Source organism: Kwoniella shivajii, chromosome 3, assembly GCF_035658355.1.
Source record: "Kwoniella shivajii chromosome 3, complete sequence".
NCBI classification, from domain to species: domain Eukaryota; kingdom Fungi; phylum Basidiomycota; class Tremellomycetes; order Tremellales; family Cryptococcaceae; genus Kwoniella; species Kwoniella shivajii.
In genome coordinates, this window is record NC_085910.1 from 968,911 (window position 1) to 984,219 (window position 15,309).

Genomic DNA, 15,309 nt, shown 5'->3' on the forward strand with positions numbered 1-15,309 from the left:
AGTATCCAATTGTTTGTGATCGGACAATCATGTATTGCATTGAATCGATCATTTAACAGTCTCAGGAGACGATCTGATAATACGACCTCGCTGCTTTGCTATTGCACCACTGTTCGTTTGCACAAATTTGCATATCTATTATATATGTATATACAAAATACTGTCGTTGGAATTTATGGGTATAATACGTGAAGATGCAAGGTTGAATTTTGCTATACAGTGGATGGCATATAAAGGTTGAACACATCTATAGTTGTTTATTTTGGGTATAAAGATAGAAATAAAGATAGAAAAACAGAAAAGGACTCCCAGAAAATGATCATGAACAGGAACACATATCGGAAAACCCGTTGAGGGTTCATCAGAATTTAGTTAGATGAACAAAGACTAAGCGTATTCTTCTACTGAACCACATTCGCAGATGAGGTTAAGATCACCAGCGGCTATCGCAAAATAAAAATCATGTCAGGTTCCATTCGGTCACAGGGATACATCAAGATCACGAAATAGTCACTCACCATCATCGACTCTTCCTACAGTAGGCCAGAACTTGTTTCTCCTCAAAGAAGATACAGGGAAAACAGCCTTTTCTCTTGAATATGGTCTATCCCACTTATCTTCAGTCAAAAGACTTAGAGGATGAGGGGCGTTCTTGAATACGTTATTGTCTTTCGGTTGATCGCCAGATACGATCTCATCTACTTCCTTTCGAATTGAGATCAGGGCGTCGATGAATCTGTGAAGTTTGCGATAAATCGAATCTCATCAGCTGATGTAAAAAAGATTCCACTATCAATGGTAATGGTGAGAAAAGGAGCTTGAACTCACCTATCAAGTTCTTGTTTAGATTCACTTTCAGTGGGCTCAATTAACCAACAAGTTGAAGTTGGCCATTGCGCAGTTGGAGGATGGAACGAATAATCTTGTAGTCTTTTAGAGAAATCGGGTACTTTCAATCCAGCAGATTTTTCGAATTCTGCCAAATCAACTAAACATTCATGTGCTACTCTACCGTTCTTGTTAGAGTATCGTACATTGTAATAAGGTCTTAATCTCTCTGCGATGTAGTTTGCGTTTAATAAAGCGATTTTGGATACTTCGGTTAAACCTTCACCACCTAACATTTTGATGTACGCCCATGAGATAGTGTTGATACTTGCTGAACCGAATGGTGCGGCTGATACAGCTGGGATAGGTGTGGATCCACCGGTAGCGATAAGAGGATGGGTAGGAAGGAATGGCGCGAGATGAGATTTACATGAGATCGGTCCAACACCGGGTCCACCACCACCATGGGGAATCGAGAAGGTCTGGAAAAATAGTCAGCTTGGATCGACAGTGGAATTATGGTCGAAAGCTTACTTTGTGGAGGTTGGTATGACTGACATCACCGCCAACTCGACCCAAAGAAGTCAAACCAACAAGAGAGTTACAGTTTGCACCTGCATCGACAAAGGTGAATCAGTTGTGAAGTTCGAGATAGTGAACCACAGTCGCCCAGAGCAAACTCACCATCGACGTAAACTTGACCACCGTTGTCATGTACGATTTGACAAGCTTCTTCGATACCCTCTTCAAATACACCAAAAGTGGATGGATAAGTAACCATGAAGGAAGCAAGATTGTCTTTATGCTTCTCAGCTTTTTCTTTCAAATCAACCAAATCGAGTGAACCATCGTTGAGTGCTTTGATAGGTACTACTTTGTATCCAACCATTGCTGCTGAAGCTGGATTTGTACCATGAGCGGAAAGTGGGATGAGACATATATCTCGATGACCTTCACCCTTTGACTCATGATATGCTTGAATAACTTTTAATCCTGCGTATTCACCTGATGCACCTGAATTTGGTTGAACTGAAGTAGCGTCATATCCAGTGACAAGGGACAAATCATCTTCTAATTCTTTAATGAGGATTTCATATCCTTTGACTTGATCTCTAGGAGCAAAAGGATGAATACCACCAAACTCTTTCCATGATAAAGGTACCATTGAGGAAGTAGAATTCAATTTCATAGTACATGACCCTAAGGGGATCATACCGTGTACCAATGAATAATCTTTTTCTTGGAGATGCATCATGTATCGAAGCATGTGAGTTTCGGAATGATGTTTGTTGAAGACGGGTTGAGTGAGGAATTTACTTGATCGAGCGAGATTAGCGATTGGTGAATTGACTGATTCGGAAGTTAATTCAAGTTTTTGAGCGAGTTGTTCGAGGTTTTCAGGATCAATGGTGTGTTCACCCTTAGCTCGGTAAAAGACATTAACAATGTCGGTCAAGTCGAGAGGACCAACACTTTCGTCAAGAGTAATACCGATTGTCTTCTCGTCAATTGATCGGAAGTTGATAGCAGCCTTGACCGATTCTTCGTGAACTTGAGCAGCTGTGAGGCCGGCAGTGGAAACATCAATAGTGAGAGTGTCGAAGTAAGTCTTGTTGACGGTTGTGAAGCCGAGGGAAGAGAGGGATTCGGAAAGGATTCGAGTGAGAGAGTGTACCTTTCCAGCGATTTGTCGAAGACCTTCAGGACCATGGTAGACGGCGTACATAGCGGTCATATTGGCGAGGAGTGCTTGACTGTAAAATCATCAGCAAGCAGAAAGAGTGACTGCATTTAAAATATGATGACTCACGCGGTACAGACATTGGAAGTTGCTTTCTCTCGTCGGATGTGTTGTTCTCGAGCTATGAGAATCATGTCAATGGATTAATTCGGACGTATGAAGCGGGGATCAAAGCTCACTTTGCAGGGCTAATCGATATGCAGGGAGACCTCTGGAATCTTTACTCAAACCAACCAATCGACCGGGCATTTTTCGCTTCATATCGTCTGTACAGGCGAAGAATGCAGCGTGAGGACCACCATATCCAACGGGAACACCTAGGGATATCACATGTCAGTCCTGGTACGAGTCTCTGAGTCCAAAAAGATGTAGAGACAACTCACCGAATCGTTGGGAATTACCGCAGACGATGTCCGCGCCCCATTCTCCAGGAGGTTTAAGCATAGTCAAAGCTAATAAATCACTTGCAACTACCATTTTGGCACCTGTGCTCTTTACTTTTGAAGCTACCTCGGCCCAATCTCCGATAGCACCGTTAACATCTGGATATTGAACTAGAGCACCCATAAGTTTCTCTTCTCCTAATTTAGCAACTTCCTCAACGAAAGTTTCGTTACTCTCAGCAACTTTTAATTCGATTCCAAATCCACTGGCTCTGGTTTCGAGAACAGCGATAGTCTGGGGTGCGACAGAGGGTGAAACTAGGAATACCTTCTTGCCTTTCGAAAGTTTGTTCTTGGGTACAGAAGCGAGACACATGGCCATCGCTTCTCCCGCGGCAGTAGCTTCGTCAAGTAAAGATGCATTGGCGATTGGAAGACCGGTAAGGGAGATTGCAACGGTTTGGAAATTGACGAGTGATTCAAGTCGACCTTGAGATTGTTCGGGCGAGTAAGGTGTGTAGGCGGTGTACCAAGCGGGGTTTTCGAGAACCTAAATATCAGAAAAAAAAAGAGCGAAAGCTCAGTCTGATTGATCGGCTGTTTGAATCGAACGTTATACTCACATTTCTCTGGATGACAGGCGGCACAATTGCATTGTGATATCTATGGAGACGAGTCAGATAAGCCAAAGACACAGAGCACCTTTTGATCAGAGATTATAGGATGTGACTCACCCCATACCGATGTAACTCTTCATAGGTTTATTTAAACTAGCTACTTCTCCAACTCTTCTTGCTAGTTCAAGTTCACTAAAAGGACGTATACCATTTCCGTCATCTTCCTTATCGGTTAATTTATCAGTTCTGATACCTCGTGGGATCGTATCATCGACGAATTCGTCCATTGATTTATACCCGAGGGTGGATAACATGGACTCAACATCTGATTGACGAGGACCAAGATGACGAGGTAAGAAGGTATCTAACGGAGTGAAAATGGATGTTTTTACAGGATGGAATGATGTTGATGGTGGTTTAGGATGAGGTTGTACCGCTGTCGTGGAAGATTGTTTAGGTGTGGTGGGGAAAGGTCGAAGAGCACGTATGGAAGTAGTGAAACATCTTGGTTTACTACCACCAACCAGTAATCGATTGGACCTTCTTACGATGTTGATTGACATTATGAAGGAATGGTTCTTATTGAGCGATAAGGTGATGGAACGCTCAATCACTCAGAAAATGAACCCAAATCCAAGTGCGTGAATATTGGTGTGACGGGGAAGAAGGGATGAAAGAGATGGGGAAGAAGATACATTCGATTCGTTCTGGTTATATATATATGTATATCCAACGGCTGATCCGTGCTTCTGGTTTCTTTCAATCCTTGGAAATTCCTGATAACATTCCATTGCTCCGTGTCAGAGATGTACTCGAGTATTATTTCATTATTTTCCAAGAATTATCGATTGTTGGAAATTCGTCAAGGCACCGAGTACAGATAAGCAACTGCTCTAATAAAAAGTCGCGTTTTTGGGAAAAATGGAAATTAAAACGATAATTGTATAAAAGCGACGGTTACGCTTATTGGATAAATGTGTTGACCATCGGATAACAGAGGAGAGAGAGGGATCGGAATGCATTATTGAATTCCAATACAGTAGTGTATATCTTGTTCATCGACTCACTTTGTGCATTGGCATCGGTCGGTCTCATTTCCTTTCTCTATTATCTGTGACTTTTGTTGTTCGCTTATCCCCCCGCCCCCCCAACTTTGCGATAGATGTCTTTTTTAAGCTTACCTCGGTTCCATCCGATGACTGAATATGCACAGATGTGGCACTCTTGGCAGCATACAGATCACGATCACGTGATCTATGTATGCGATGGCCTTAAATATATACCCCTCTTTACATGCAAGATTTCCGCAAATCTCGTCCACTTTGCATGTCCACTTTTATCAAAATTATTCAATAATAACATAAAATCATCGTTGATACCTATCACCACTCCATAAGCAACCACAAATCTACAACATAAAAGAAGATGGCTAGACCAAGGAGAAAGAACAGGACGCACTTGAAGGGACCCGCAAAGGGAGAGACAGAGGTGAGCTATCATACGCAGGTCCCGACCAAAAATACGTTAGCTGATCTTCGAATAATGCCTGATTATCGATAATATAGGAGAATGTACCTAAATCATTCGTGATAAAAGTAAGTCAAACACATGACAGCTATCAATGAGTACGGCATTATAAGTCTGTTAGCTGACCATTGGATTCTATGATAGTCTGGAGCGGTGACGAAATCGATAACTCAACTAGTCCGAGATACAAGGAAAATAATGGAACCCAACACAGCTACACGATTAAGAGAGAGACCCAATGCTAGGTTAAGAGATTATCTGACTATTGCACCTTCGCTCAAAGTGACCCACTTAATGGCTTTCACCTTGACAGATGCTGCAAACGTTCATCTTAGAGTAGCTAGATTACCTCAAGGTCCTACTTTGACATTCAGAGTGAATAAATATAGTTTGATGAAGTGAGTCAAGGTGTCTCTGCTCAATTAAAAGTTATTGCTGATGGAGTGTTTTCTCCCTAGGGATCTGGTCAATTCATCTTTGAGGAATGTTGGTAAATCTCCCGGAGGCGAATACCGTAATCCACCGTTGGTAAATTTAGCTTTCTTCAATTTCTCTGAAAGAGGCATATTTACGGTAGCTGATCAAAACTACTGGAACAGTTGGTTATGAACAATTTTCAGCAACCTGCGAACGGAAGTGCGTTACCGCAATTACGATTGATGAGTACCATGTTCCAAGGATTATTCCCACCTATCCAGGTTGAGAAGGTGAGTTCGTATATTGAGAATTGTCTACGTGGTGGTATGAGCTGAATTCCAGAGCTTCAGTCCGCCTTACCTACCTTCCGACGAGTACTCCTTCTTTCTTATTCTCATCAGACAGGATGTATATCATTCCGACATTTCACAATAACGGTTCGGCCACATGGAGTCTCAAGAAGAGTACGGAAATTACTTACTACAACAGGTACGGTCAAAGTATCACGTAAAGCGCCGAACCTATCAAACACAGAAGACATAGCGGATTATCTATTGAGAAGAGCAGGATCAGAGACATCAAACCTAACAGGACAATCTGGGTATGATAGTATGTCTGAAACGGAAGCTAGTGAAGGTGAATCAGATACAAACGCAATTGAATTACCTGAAGATTACGTTGGAAGAGGTAATAAAAAAGGTGAAAGGAAAGCAGTCAGATTAATCGAGACTGGACCTAGAATGGAATTGAGATTAATCAAAGTCGTCGAAGGTTTAGTGGGAAGTAAAAAAGGTGAAGGTGAAACTGTTTTCCATGAGTTTGGTGAGTCATACATCTCGTTTCTTGCTCTTGATCGACATTCTGGGTATATGGCGATGGATTCCTGACTGAACAATTGATGAATCATCCAGTTCAAAAATCGAAATCAGAAGCTGTATCAATGCAGGAATCACATGAACAAAGAAGAGCAGCCAAAGATGCTCGAAGAGCAGAACAAGCAGCTAATGTAGCTAGGAAGAAGGCTGAAAAGACGAAATCCAAACCGAAAAGAAAATCAGCTGAAGGTGAAGATGATGAAGAAGAAGGAGAAGATGAAGAATCTTCAGAAGGTGATTTGGATGTTGAAGGTCTATCAGACATTGATCCAGAAGAAGAACTACAAAGACTCAGAGACAGAAAAGTCAATTTCAAAGGTCAAAATCAAGCAGGTGACGATGATTATGACGATGAAGATGAAGATGATGATTTCGAATACGAAGATAGAGTAAATCAAGCTGATCAACAGGAAGATATAGATGATTGGGATGCAGATGTTGGCGCAGCAGATGTAAGCTCTGAAGAGGACGAAGAAGAACAAGGTGGGAACGAAAGTAGTGAAAGTGAGGGTGAAGCTCCTCCACCTCCAAGGAAAAAGAGATCAAATGGGAAAAAGTGATTGTCATTTGGGGAATGGTGTAGTGAACGTCGCTTCGATTTTGATGTAATTGCATATGCATCCTGATGCATCCTGTGTATTTCTTGTGATAGTACATGATACATGGTTTCTGATATACTAGATTAAACAACATGGAACTAAAAATAACTGTATTGAGGTGTACAAACGAACCATATAACAGCCTTTTACGCTAATTATGCGACCGCTCCAGGTAAAAAGGGATTTCTATAGTTGCTTTCCCTCCTGGATCCTATCATGTCCTCTTCAGTCCTTTCCTCCTAGCTTCTGCGATAGAAAACTCTTTATCGTTTCTGCTGGGCTCTTTTTTCCATCCATCGCCAAATTCCCTATTGTCGTCATACCATAATCAGTTTATATTCCTCTATCTATAATTGCCTGTGTTTCAGGCGCGTTTGACTCACCATCTATAACAATCAACACATTCATCCTCATTCTCAGCTTTTGGTACACCACCATGCTTTTCCCAACCGCCATCGCTTTTATCTTCATCATCATCGTTATCGTCATTGTCATCTCTTTTTCCTTTTCCAGGACCTTTCCTTGGCCATCCCCACCACGACTGAATACCACCTTTCAAAGAAAATGATGGACTGGTATCTGGTTTCTTAGGTTTCTCAACTTCTGGCCATGGATCAGCTAATACTTGTTTTATTATGTTGGTTATGCCATGTGTACGTATATCCACTGTCCACCCTTTGACTGTTACTGTGTCGTATAGGATTGTTTCGCCGGTATGACATTTGGATTCCAGGGCCTACATGACAAGCACAGCAAACAAAATGTATCAGCTTGATTCATGATGATGAGACAAGCATACAGGTTCCGGAAAAAGAAGGTTACCAATTAAAGTATAGGTTAAACTCACAAACCCAGCTGCGTAACAACCTGAAGTAGCACCATTGCAAGCGCCCATAGGGATCGGATCTGCCGTGTGATACACATGCGTTATGGCTGTTTTATCAGTTGGCATACCAGGTGGCAAAGGTAAATGTAAACGTTGAGCAGCTTGTCGATCACCTGGAGCTTCAAACGTAACTGCTGGAGCTCCGAACGATAATCCCACTAGAGATGATAGCGATCCTCCAAGCTGAAATGACAGTCAGCTGATTTCTTCTGGATCATAGGTGTAGCTTACGGAATGTCCCACCAGCCAGATGGTAGCATTGGGGAACATGTACGTGACGTTATTATACAGGTTCTATTATAGAATAAAGATTAGCTCGATTCTCTAATGGAGCTGATAACTCCCATTTGAGATACAGGTTTAACGCCACTCACTGTACCAACAGTGGCATAAACACTTTCTGATACCAAAGCATCTTCTAAACAAGTTTGTTCACATTTCCAACCCCCTGCATAACAATCACAAACTGGTGTCCAAGAGAAATCGACTCGAGCACAACAACATGAGAATAGCAAGTTATCCTAGCGCGTTCGTCAGCTATGATAGATCCGGATGTCTGACTTATCAAAGCTCACATTGAATTTATCATTTTTCGCCGTTGGTCCACCTGAGCCTAATACTCCTGCTGAAGTACCTTTGATTGATATAATGACTGTTTCGTTCTTTGGATCGGCGAACTGATATGCATGATGAGGTTAGCTTCAAACCTTTCATCCCAGTCGAGGGACAAAATGGAAGTGGAAGAGCGAAAGTATATAATTTGGACTGGAAAGAAGGTGAAGTAGAAAGACTTACAACATGACCTCTTAATCCATCTGCGTTATCATCCCAACCGAAAGGAACGGTAGCGTTCCAATGACCTGTAGGCCACCATTCACCACTTTCAGGTAAGACATAAGCATTTGAAGTGATTTTAGCTAGTGTGATTAAAGTTTGTCTATCTGTTATGTCTGGTGCTGTAACCTCAACATCATCCCATTCCCCTCCTTCAGAGTTCATATCAGGTGCTTTCCAAATATCCACATCTCCACCGCCCATAGACATGGAAGAATTGGCATTGACTGATGAGGAGGAGAATCCTCGAATCGCTTGACGATGTGATAATGACCATGAGATGATTGAAGGTGGTCTAATCCTAGGTCTTCGAATGATGACTTTTTTGGTTCGTATAGTTAAATCTTCAGAGGATAATGAAGGTATATCCTCTTGATCTTCACTGGAGAATAACGTAGGATAATCATTTGCGTAAAATGATATTTCAGATGATGTATTATGGAAATATAAAGCTGGAGCTGAAGTCGTCGAATTATATTTATGTATATGAGCATGAACCGGCTTGATCGTGATCAAAGAGTTCGAATTCGAAGATAACGATGACGAGTCGGGTATTGAATCTGATGGGTGAAGAAAAGGGAGAAGGGAAGTGGCTAGATTGGTGATGAACGGTATGTGCATCGTGCACCCTATGCTTTGTGGTCCAGATCTATTTCAAAAGGAATATCTTGGATGCGAGGGTGGATGATTCAAGTGAATGAGACTGTGTCAAGATGAGATGAATGTAAGTTGCGATGAGGTGAGATGATTATCGGTTGTCAGATATTACCGAACAAGGTAAAAACAACTCAATAAGAGTTGGGTGGCAAACAGATATACACGGTTGAATCTGTGTGAGTTCCTGAATGAAGTGCATCAGTCATGTATCTCACAAACGCATGGTCATGCATACTGGGCTCATTCCTTGAAGGAGATGTATATCAACCAAGTCTGAATGCATACGAAGATAACACAGGGGGTGAGACTGGGCATTACACGTAGTACTAGTATACTTTGTCACAAATGGAAGGAACGAATAAGGAAGCTGTCACCATATGGGCTGTTCCTGAACCTTCACAATTTGGGGACCCCATATGAATCGAACATTACTCGGGACAGACGTCATATTCCGATCATTTCATTACGAAGTACTGCACATACTCACTACGAGTACTACTTCCTTCTTCCTGTTCATTCTTTGTAAACCAGTCATATCACCCATCAATCTACAAGACCCCAGATCGCACCATGGTATCGACTAGAAGTAAAGCTGCACCCCCTTCTTCACCTCAAACAGGTGATAAGCGATCACCCACAACGGCCAAAGAAGAAGGAGGTTCGTCAGCTAAAAAAGCAAAGAAACAACAAGATTTAACGGAGAAGAAGGAATACGAAATTGCTGTTCAAGGTGAACCTACCACCGAAACCAAAAAAGAGGAAAATGAACAGGGTGAAAAAGGAGTCAAAGATAATATCAAAGCTGAGACCGAGGCTGAGGCTGAGACCGATGAAGCTAAGACCGAGAAGGACGACGTGAAAGAAGCGGAAGCACGAGGAGACGGAGATGAAGATAAAGTAGAAGATAGAGAAGATGAAGTTAAGAGAGAAGAGAAACAAGAATCTAACGTAGATGCAGATGATGAGGAACCTAGACATGGTACGCATGTCAGCTGTGAAAGGGCTCCTCGTTTCGTTTTAAACCATAGCTGACGAGATCATTCGTCGTCGTTGGAAACTGAATTTAGGTACACTCGAATCTGGACATATATATTTCTTATATCGACCAAAGATTGAAAAAGATGATGCTCAGTCGATAGATGATATATCAAAGTGAGTGCAGCTGAGTGCGGCATGACTGTTGACTAGATCTGGCTCGGAGACTTGGACCTGGTCTTGGATTTGGACTTGGACTGGGTATCGTTGCGCAGAAAAAGAGCTAAATTACTGATTTTTCCCTTTGCCAGATTTCATGTTCTCCTCATACCGAAATCCGGTCCCCGCGGTCAATCACATTATCATAGAATCATCGAAGTGGGCAAGAAGAAGCTGCCTGATCCAGGAGCCAAACATCAAGTGATATGGGGATTAGTAGGTGGTATAGGAAGTGAAACGAGTGCTTTGAAAGAATCGTTTGGAGCATACACCTATGAAACCAAAACTCGAGGTGAGAATTGATAGATCAAAAGAATCAGCTTTGCCTTTGGCAAGATCGCCATCGTTTTGCGTGATTAAACCTGACGTATAAGTTATTTAGGAACACGACATCAAGGAGCTGCAAGACCAGCTGCAAGAGGACACTATATACTTCATTCACCCAGAGATGAATTAGCAGATAGTCCAGATCATAACAGACAAAGGGATTATAAATGTATTTTAGCTTATGAGATAACTACTCCATCTCATGAAGATTTTGGTAAAGTTCAAGAAGAATTAGGTATTGAAGAAAAAGGTGCTTTGGTCATACAAGTGAAAGATCCTGATGTTCAATCAAACAACAACCCTAGAGCGGCTGGTATACCAAGAGATAAAAGAGCTCAAGTGAGTAATTCATATACCTCATTGCTCAATCGCATGACAGAAAGGTGTATGCGACCATAAGCTGATATACATACGATATTGTAGTACTCTAAAAAACTCATGGATATGTTCAGAGGTAGAAGGTTCATACCTGCTAATCCACCTGCTTTTTTGGATTATCAAGGTGCAGAAATATTGATCATCACTTCTCCTCATGAATTACATGATAGTTTAGGTAAGAATGGTGAAGACGTGGAAGCGGATATGGATAAAGATGCTAAGAGTGAAAAAGTTGACGTGGACGGTGCGTTGAAAGAATTGGGGTTGAATAAAAAAGATTTCGATGAAGAAGCTATGGAAGGTCACTGGGCTTGAAGTGGATGGATGGCAAGGAAATCTCGGAATTAAACAACAAAGCGACAATTCGATTCTGTAAGAAACATTGTAATATAGGACAATACATACATAATTGATTGTAGTAAAGCTAAAAATGAAATAAGTGAGAAGAAGTACAACTTAAACAGGCGGTAAAGTATCATAAAATCACAACGGTAAGATAGTATATATGTGCAAGGTATTATTCGGCAATTCAGCAGATATTTCGAATCCCATTTGCAGCCATTCTATATTGGGGGAACTTCATCTTCGGTATCATGTTTACGTTGTTCGTCTTCCCTAATTCGTGGAAATAAGCATCAGCTCAATCTCCTTACACATTCTCACGAAGATCTTGCTATCATTTCCAGAAACAGGTCTTTGGATGACCTTCTTATGCGTGACTACGCTCACCTCTGTTTCTCTTTCCCGTATAAAACTTCTCTCCTGATCCTTCTGATTTCCTCTTTATCGCTCTCATCACCTTTATCTTGTATACCACTTTGTTCTTCAGCTTCATGAACCGCTTTCATCCTTTCTTGATGTTCCTTTTCCTCTTTTTCTGCGTTTTCTTGGAGAGCGGCTGATTTCTCTTCTTCGGTAGCTTCGTGTGAAAGATGAAGAGCTCGTCGAATATGTGTTAAGATTGATTGTTCACGTTTGGTAACTTGGGCGTATTTCGATAATCTATTAATCGTTCATCAGTTGTCTGTCGAATATCCAAGTTTTCATAAAGTCTTTCCACCAATTACTCACCCCCATAATGACTATTGCAAACAAAAATATCAGTCTAGTACGGCAGCCAGATACATGAAGCAACTCACCAAAACACTCTTGGCAATTTTGATATGACTCAGATCCACACCTCTACCTTCCAGCTGGCCAATGAACGCCCTGTAATGCTACGTCGTTGTCGATTCATAGTCAGCTGATTATCAACGTCCATCGTATATAGACGAATCGTTCTACTTACCTCGATTGAAGAGCGATAATGCCCACTTAGGGGATTGAGCGATTTGATCAAACCATGTTTGACTACTATTATACCTGCTGAAGTCACTTTGCCTCCCGCTAGTACTGTAATGTGCTCAACATATCGTCAGCAGAAAGTCTGGATGGCGAAGGGATTTGATTGCTTACGAGAAGAATGCTGGAATGTGCCACTCTGCTTTATACCTACGAAAAGGTTTAATTTCATATCACAAACGTATATCCATGTGTTACGTCTAGATAAGCAGGATACTTAGTTGCAATATCTCACACATTCCTTCCTTCTTAGTCTGACTTGTACCTGCCCTTCCCCCCAAGCCCCTCTGTCTTTCGCTCAAACGGAAACGAAAAATGAGAAACTTCGATATATTTGAACTCACCTAACAGTCTTTCTCAAGAGCTCCTTTCTCATACCTCCAGGAGTCAATTTATTCTTTCTACTTTCCAACCAACCTTTATCGGATTTATCTATCCCAACATAATGAGTATCTTCGTTATCATCTAAATCTGATCCGGCTGAATAACTATCTGAAGAAAGACTGTCTGTTGAACTTGCATTTGGAGATACTGGTTTATGTCGATGTTTACCGTTCCAAGGTGTTTTCGACGTGGATGCGTACGCATGTCTTCCACTTATCTCATTATGATTATCCTCGTCGGAATCAATAGAATTGTTAGTGTCATCTGATATTATACCATTTCCGTTTCCTGCATCTTTCCATTTACCAGCTGCTGTATCTACCAATTCATTATTACGTGCCCTAGAGCCATCATAGACAATTAGTTAGACCCGCATTATCAAAGCCAGCGAGATGACAGCCTTACCATCGTAATAATCCGTTTTTGTCTACTTTGATCAGATAATTCAATCTTTGTTCTGCCGATAGGTATCTGTACCAAAGCCAAGAATCAATTAATACAGGTTAAAGAGATCTTTGGCAAACTCGACAGATGAGATGACTTACGTTATTCGCTCCCTTTCAAATCGCTCTCTAGGCATCTCTTCCAGATCAAGATCTTTACCGTCGCCCCGATCGAGCCTATAGCGATCATTCGTACCATCAGCAACGATACTCTCGTCTCACAGTCTGGTATGAGGTTGTAAACTGCTCACCATCTGAAGAAGTTGTCTTGCGTTTCAGCTTCTTTCCATTTCCGGAAGTAGTATTTCATATTACTGCCTGTAGATGAATTACTGGGATCAGCTGAATTACCCGAATCCAGGGAGAACAGCTGACTGACCATATCGGTGCTGAATAATGCCCAAGTGTCAGCCAATCCTCCTTTATTGTAAAATTGAGATTATGGCTCACTTTCCCATCTATCATTTCAAGCCTGAACGAGTTGATAAGTGATGACATCAGACATCAGGTCCTCACTCTCTTCTGCAATGAAAATCAAAACATCGGCTACTCACCAATGCTGTTGTTCCAAAGCTTTACTTTGAAAAGGTAATACTTGCGATTCGTCCCTTTCTTTTCCATTTTCTTTCCCTTGACCAGCGCTATTTCCTTTTCCGATACCCATGCTTAACGCACCCCAAAAAGTGGCCTTACGAGCTTTTCTGTCTTTCTCAGATAATTCAGATACTGGAATTTCTTCTATTAGGCTCTTGGGTGGATTGAATACTCCTTCACCTTTTTCTAATCGTGCAGCAGCTTGTACTGCTCTATGCCATCTATGGATTCGGGAGATCAAAAAGTGAATCTCGTGCATAATGAAAATCCCCAGAGTGAGAAGTAAAGATGAGAGAGATGGACTTACCTTGATCTCACATCATTCTTGTTATCTAATTGTTCATTAGCATAAGTTATTTCGCCTGTACGTTTGACTAAATCGTCCCATCTTGCATCTCGATTTCTATATTGACATCCATCTTTAATCAGTATATGCATTTCATTCAGTGACCCTTTGAACGTGAGAACACCAAAATGCCCCCCCAGGTGATAATCAGGCAATCGTTGTATTGTTTTCAATATCGCGCTCCCAGGATGATTCCCAAGAGATTTTAGAGTGAACATACAATTTCATCCCATTAACCAATTTTCTATCTTTCCAACCTCTAAAATAACTTTGGATCAATATAATTGCTTTCAATTTCTTTTCCCATTCTTCCGGATTCCCATTTTGTAGATACTCATATTGTCTTTGAAGTTGAGTTTGTTCTTCTACCGAATGGGAATGATCAGATTGATTTGATGTAGTCACTATGGGTCCAAGTGTAAATACCGATTTGATCACGTCTCTTTTCTTTACTTTCGATATTGATTCGGTAGCGTTATCCTGCTTCATATCCTCGCGAGCCGAATCTCGATCATCCTGTACAGATATGGATTGTTCTAACATTATAGCAGCAATGTCTATAAAAAAAACACCTTTCGTGTATGTGGTGTGTTGGAATAAGAAGGAATGATCGTTAGTCAAGTGGATGAAAGGAACGTTTTTCTATGTCGATTTTCTTCCCCTACCTCTATCAACAAGCCGTTGTCGATGGTAGTCTACACTTCTTTGATAGCTGTGAGCACAACGTGGATTCAAAAAGCGGATGGTACAAAGTAACCGTGGATCGATGACATCTCTGTTGTCCTATGATTTCTACCACCATGTATTTAAAAATAAACATTTGGGACATTAATTGTTTTGTCCAAAGATTGTCACCACAGTTTCATAATAATACGTAATCGAGATCCCCCTCCCGTTCCTGGACAGAACACGTTGCACATCTGATGAATTTGTCATGT

The 15,309-nt window shown here is 41.3% G+C and overlaps 5 protein-coding genes across 5 annotated transcripts; 2 read left to right on the forward strand and 3 right to left on the reverse strand.

Annotated features, from left to right (window-relative positions):
- Positions 1 to 387: 387 nt before the first annotated feature.
- On the reverse strand, positions 388 to 4,132 carry IL334_002563 (glycine dehydrogenase; the record flags this gene model as incomplete). Its single annotated transcript, XM_062934307.1, has 10 exons — positions 388 to 443; positions 519 to 736; positions 829 to 1,310; positions 1,363 to 1,442; positions 1,513 to 2,582; positions 2,639 to 2,690; positions 2,749 to 2,886; positions 2,953 to 3,502; positions 3,576 to 3,615; positions 3,687 to 4,132. The coding sequence occupies 10 exons, from the start codon at positions 4,130 to 4,132 to the stop codon at positions 388 to 390; spliced, it is 3,132 nt and encodes a 1,043-aa protein (XP_062790358.1).
- Positions 4,133 to 4,994: 862 nt separating this feature from the next.
- Positions 4,995 to 6,948, forward strand: IL334_002564 (uncharacterized protein; the record flags this gene model as incomplete). The annotated part of the gene is made up of 7 exons (XM_062934308.1): positions 4,995 to 5,057; positions 5,135 to 5,164; positions 5,241 to 5,494; positions 5,555 to 5,624; positions 5,696 to 5,803; positions 5,864 to 6,335; positions 6,425 to 6,948. The coding sequence occupies 7 exons, from the start codon at positions 4,995 to 4,997 to the stop codon at positions 6,946 to 6,948; spliced, it is 1,521 nt and encodes a 506-aa protein (XP_062790359.1).
- A 253-nt stretch (positions 6,949 to 7,201) lies between these two features.
- Positions 7,202 to 9,328, reverse strand: IL334_002565 (uncharacterized protein; the record flags this gene model as incomplete). The annotated part of the gene is made up of 7 exons (XM_062934309.1): positions 7,202 to 7,295; positions 7,371 to 7,723; positions 7,835 to 8,056; positions 8,105 to 8,167; positions 8,248 to 8,394; positions 8,449 to 8,550; positions 8,669 to 9,328. The coding sequence occupies 7 exons, from the start codon at positions 9,326 to 9,328 to the stop codon at positions 7,202 to 7,204; spliced, it is 1,641 nt and encodes a 546-aa protein (XP_062790360.1).
- A 606-nt stretch (positions 9,329 to 9,934) lies between these two features.
- On the forward strand, positions 9,935 to 11,578 carry IL334_002566 (uncharacterized protein; the record flags this gene model as incomplete). The annotated part of the gene is made up of 5 exons (XM_062934310.1): positions 9,935 to 10,343; positions 10,432 to 10,516; positions 10,651 to 10,850; positions 10,941 to 11,224; positions 11,309 to 11,578. 5 exons carry the CDS (start codon positions 9,935 to 9,937, stop codon positions 11,576 to 11,578), a joined length of 1,248 nt encoding a protein of 415 aa, XP_062790361.1.
- A 248-nt stretch (positions 11,579 to 11,826) lies between these two features.
- On the reverse strand, positions 11,827 to 14,914 carry IL334_002567 (uncharacterized protein; the record flags this gene model as incomplete). The annotated part of the gene is made up of 15 exons (XM_062934311.1): positions 11,827 to 11,878; positions 11,993 to 12,265; positions 12,335 to 12,345; positions 12,403 to 12,480; positions 12,552 to 12,655; positions 12,719 to 12,804; positions 12,949 to 13,329; positions 13,394 to 13,459; positions 13,534 to 13,608; positions 13,683 to 13,749; positions 13,811 to 13,820; positions 13,882 to 13,903; positions 13,986 to 14,246; positions 14,333 to 14,428; positions 14,592 to 14,914. 15 exons carry the CDS (start codon positions 14,912 to 14,914, stop codon positions 11,827 to 11,829), a joined length of 1,905 nt encoding a protein of 634 aa, XP_062790362.1.
- Positions 14,915 to 15,309: the final 395 nt, after the last annotated feature.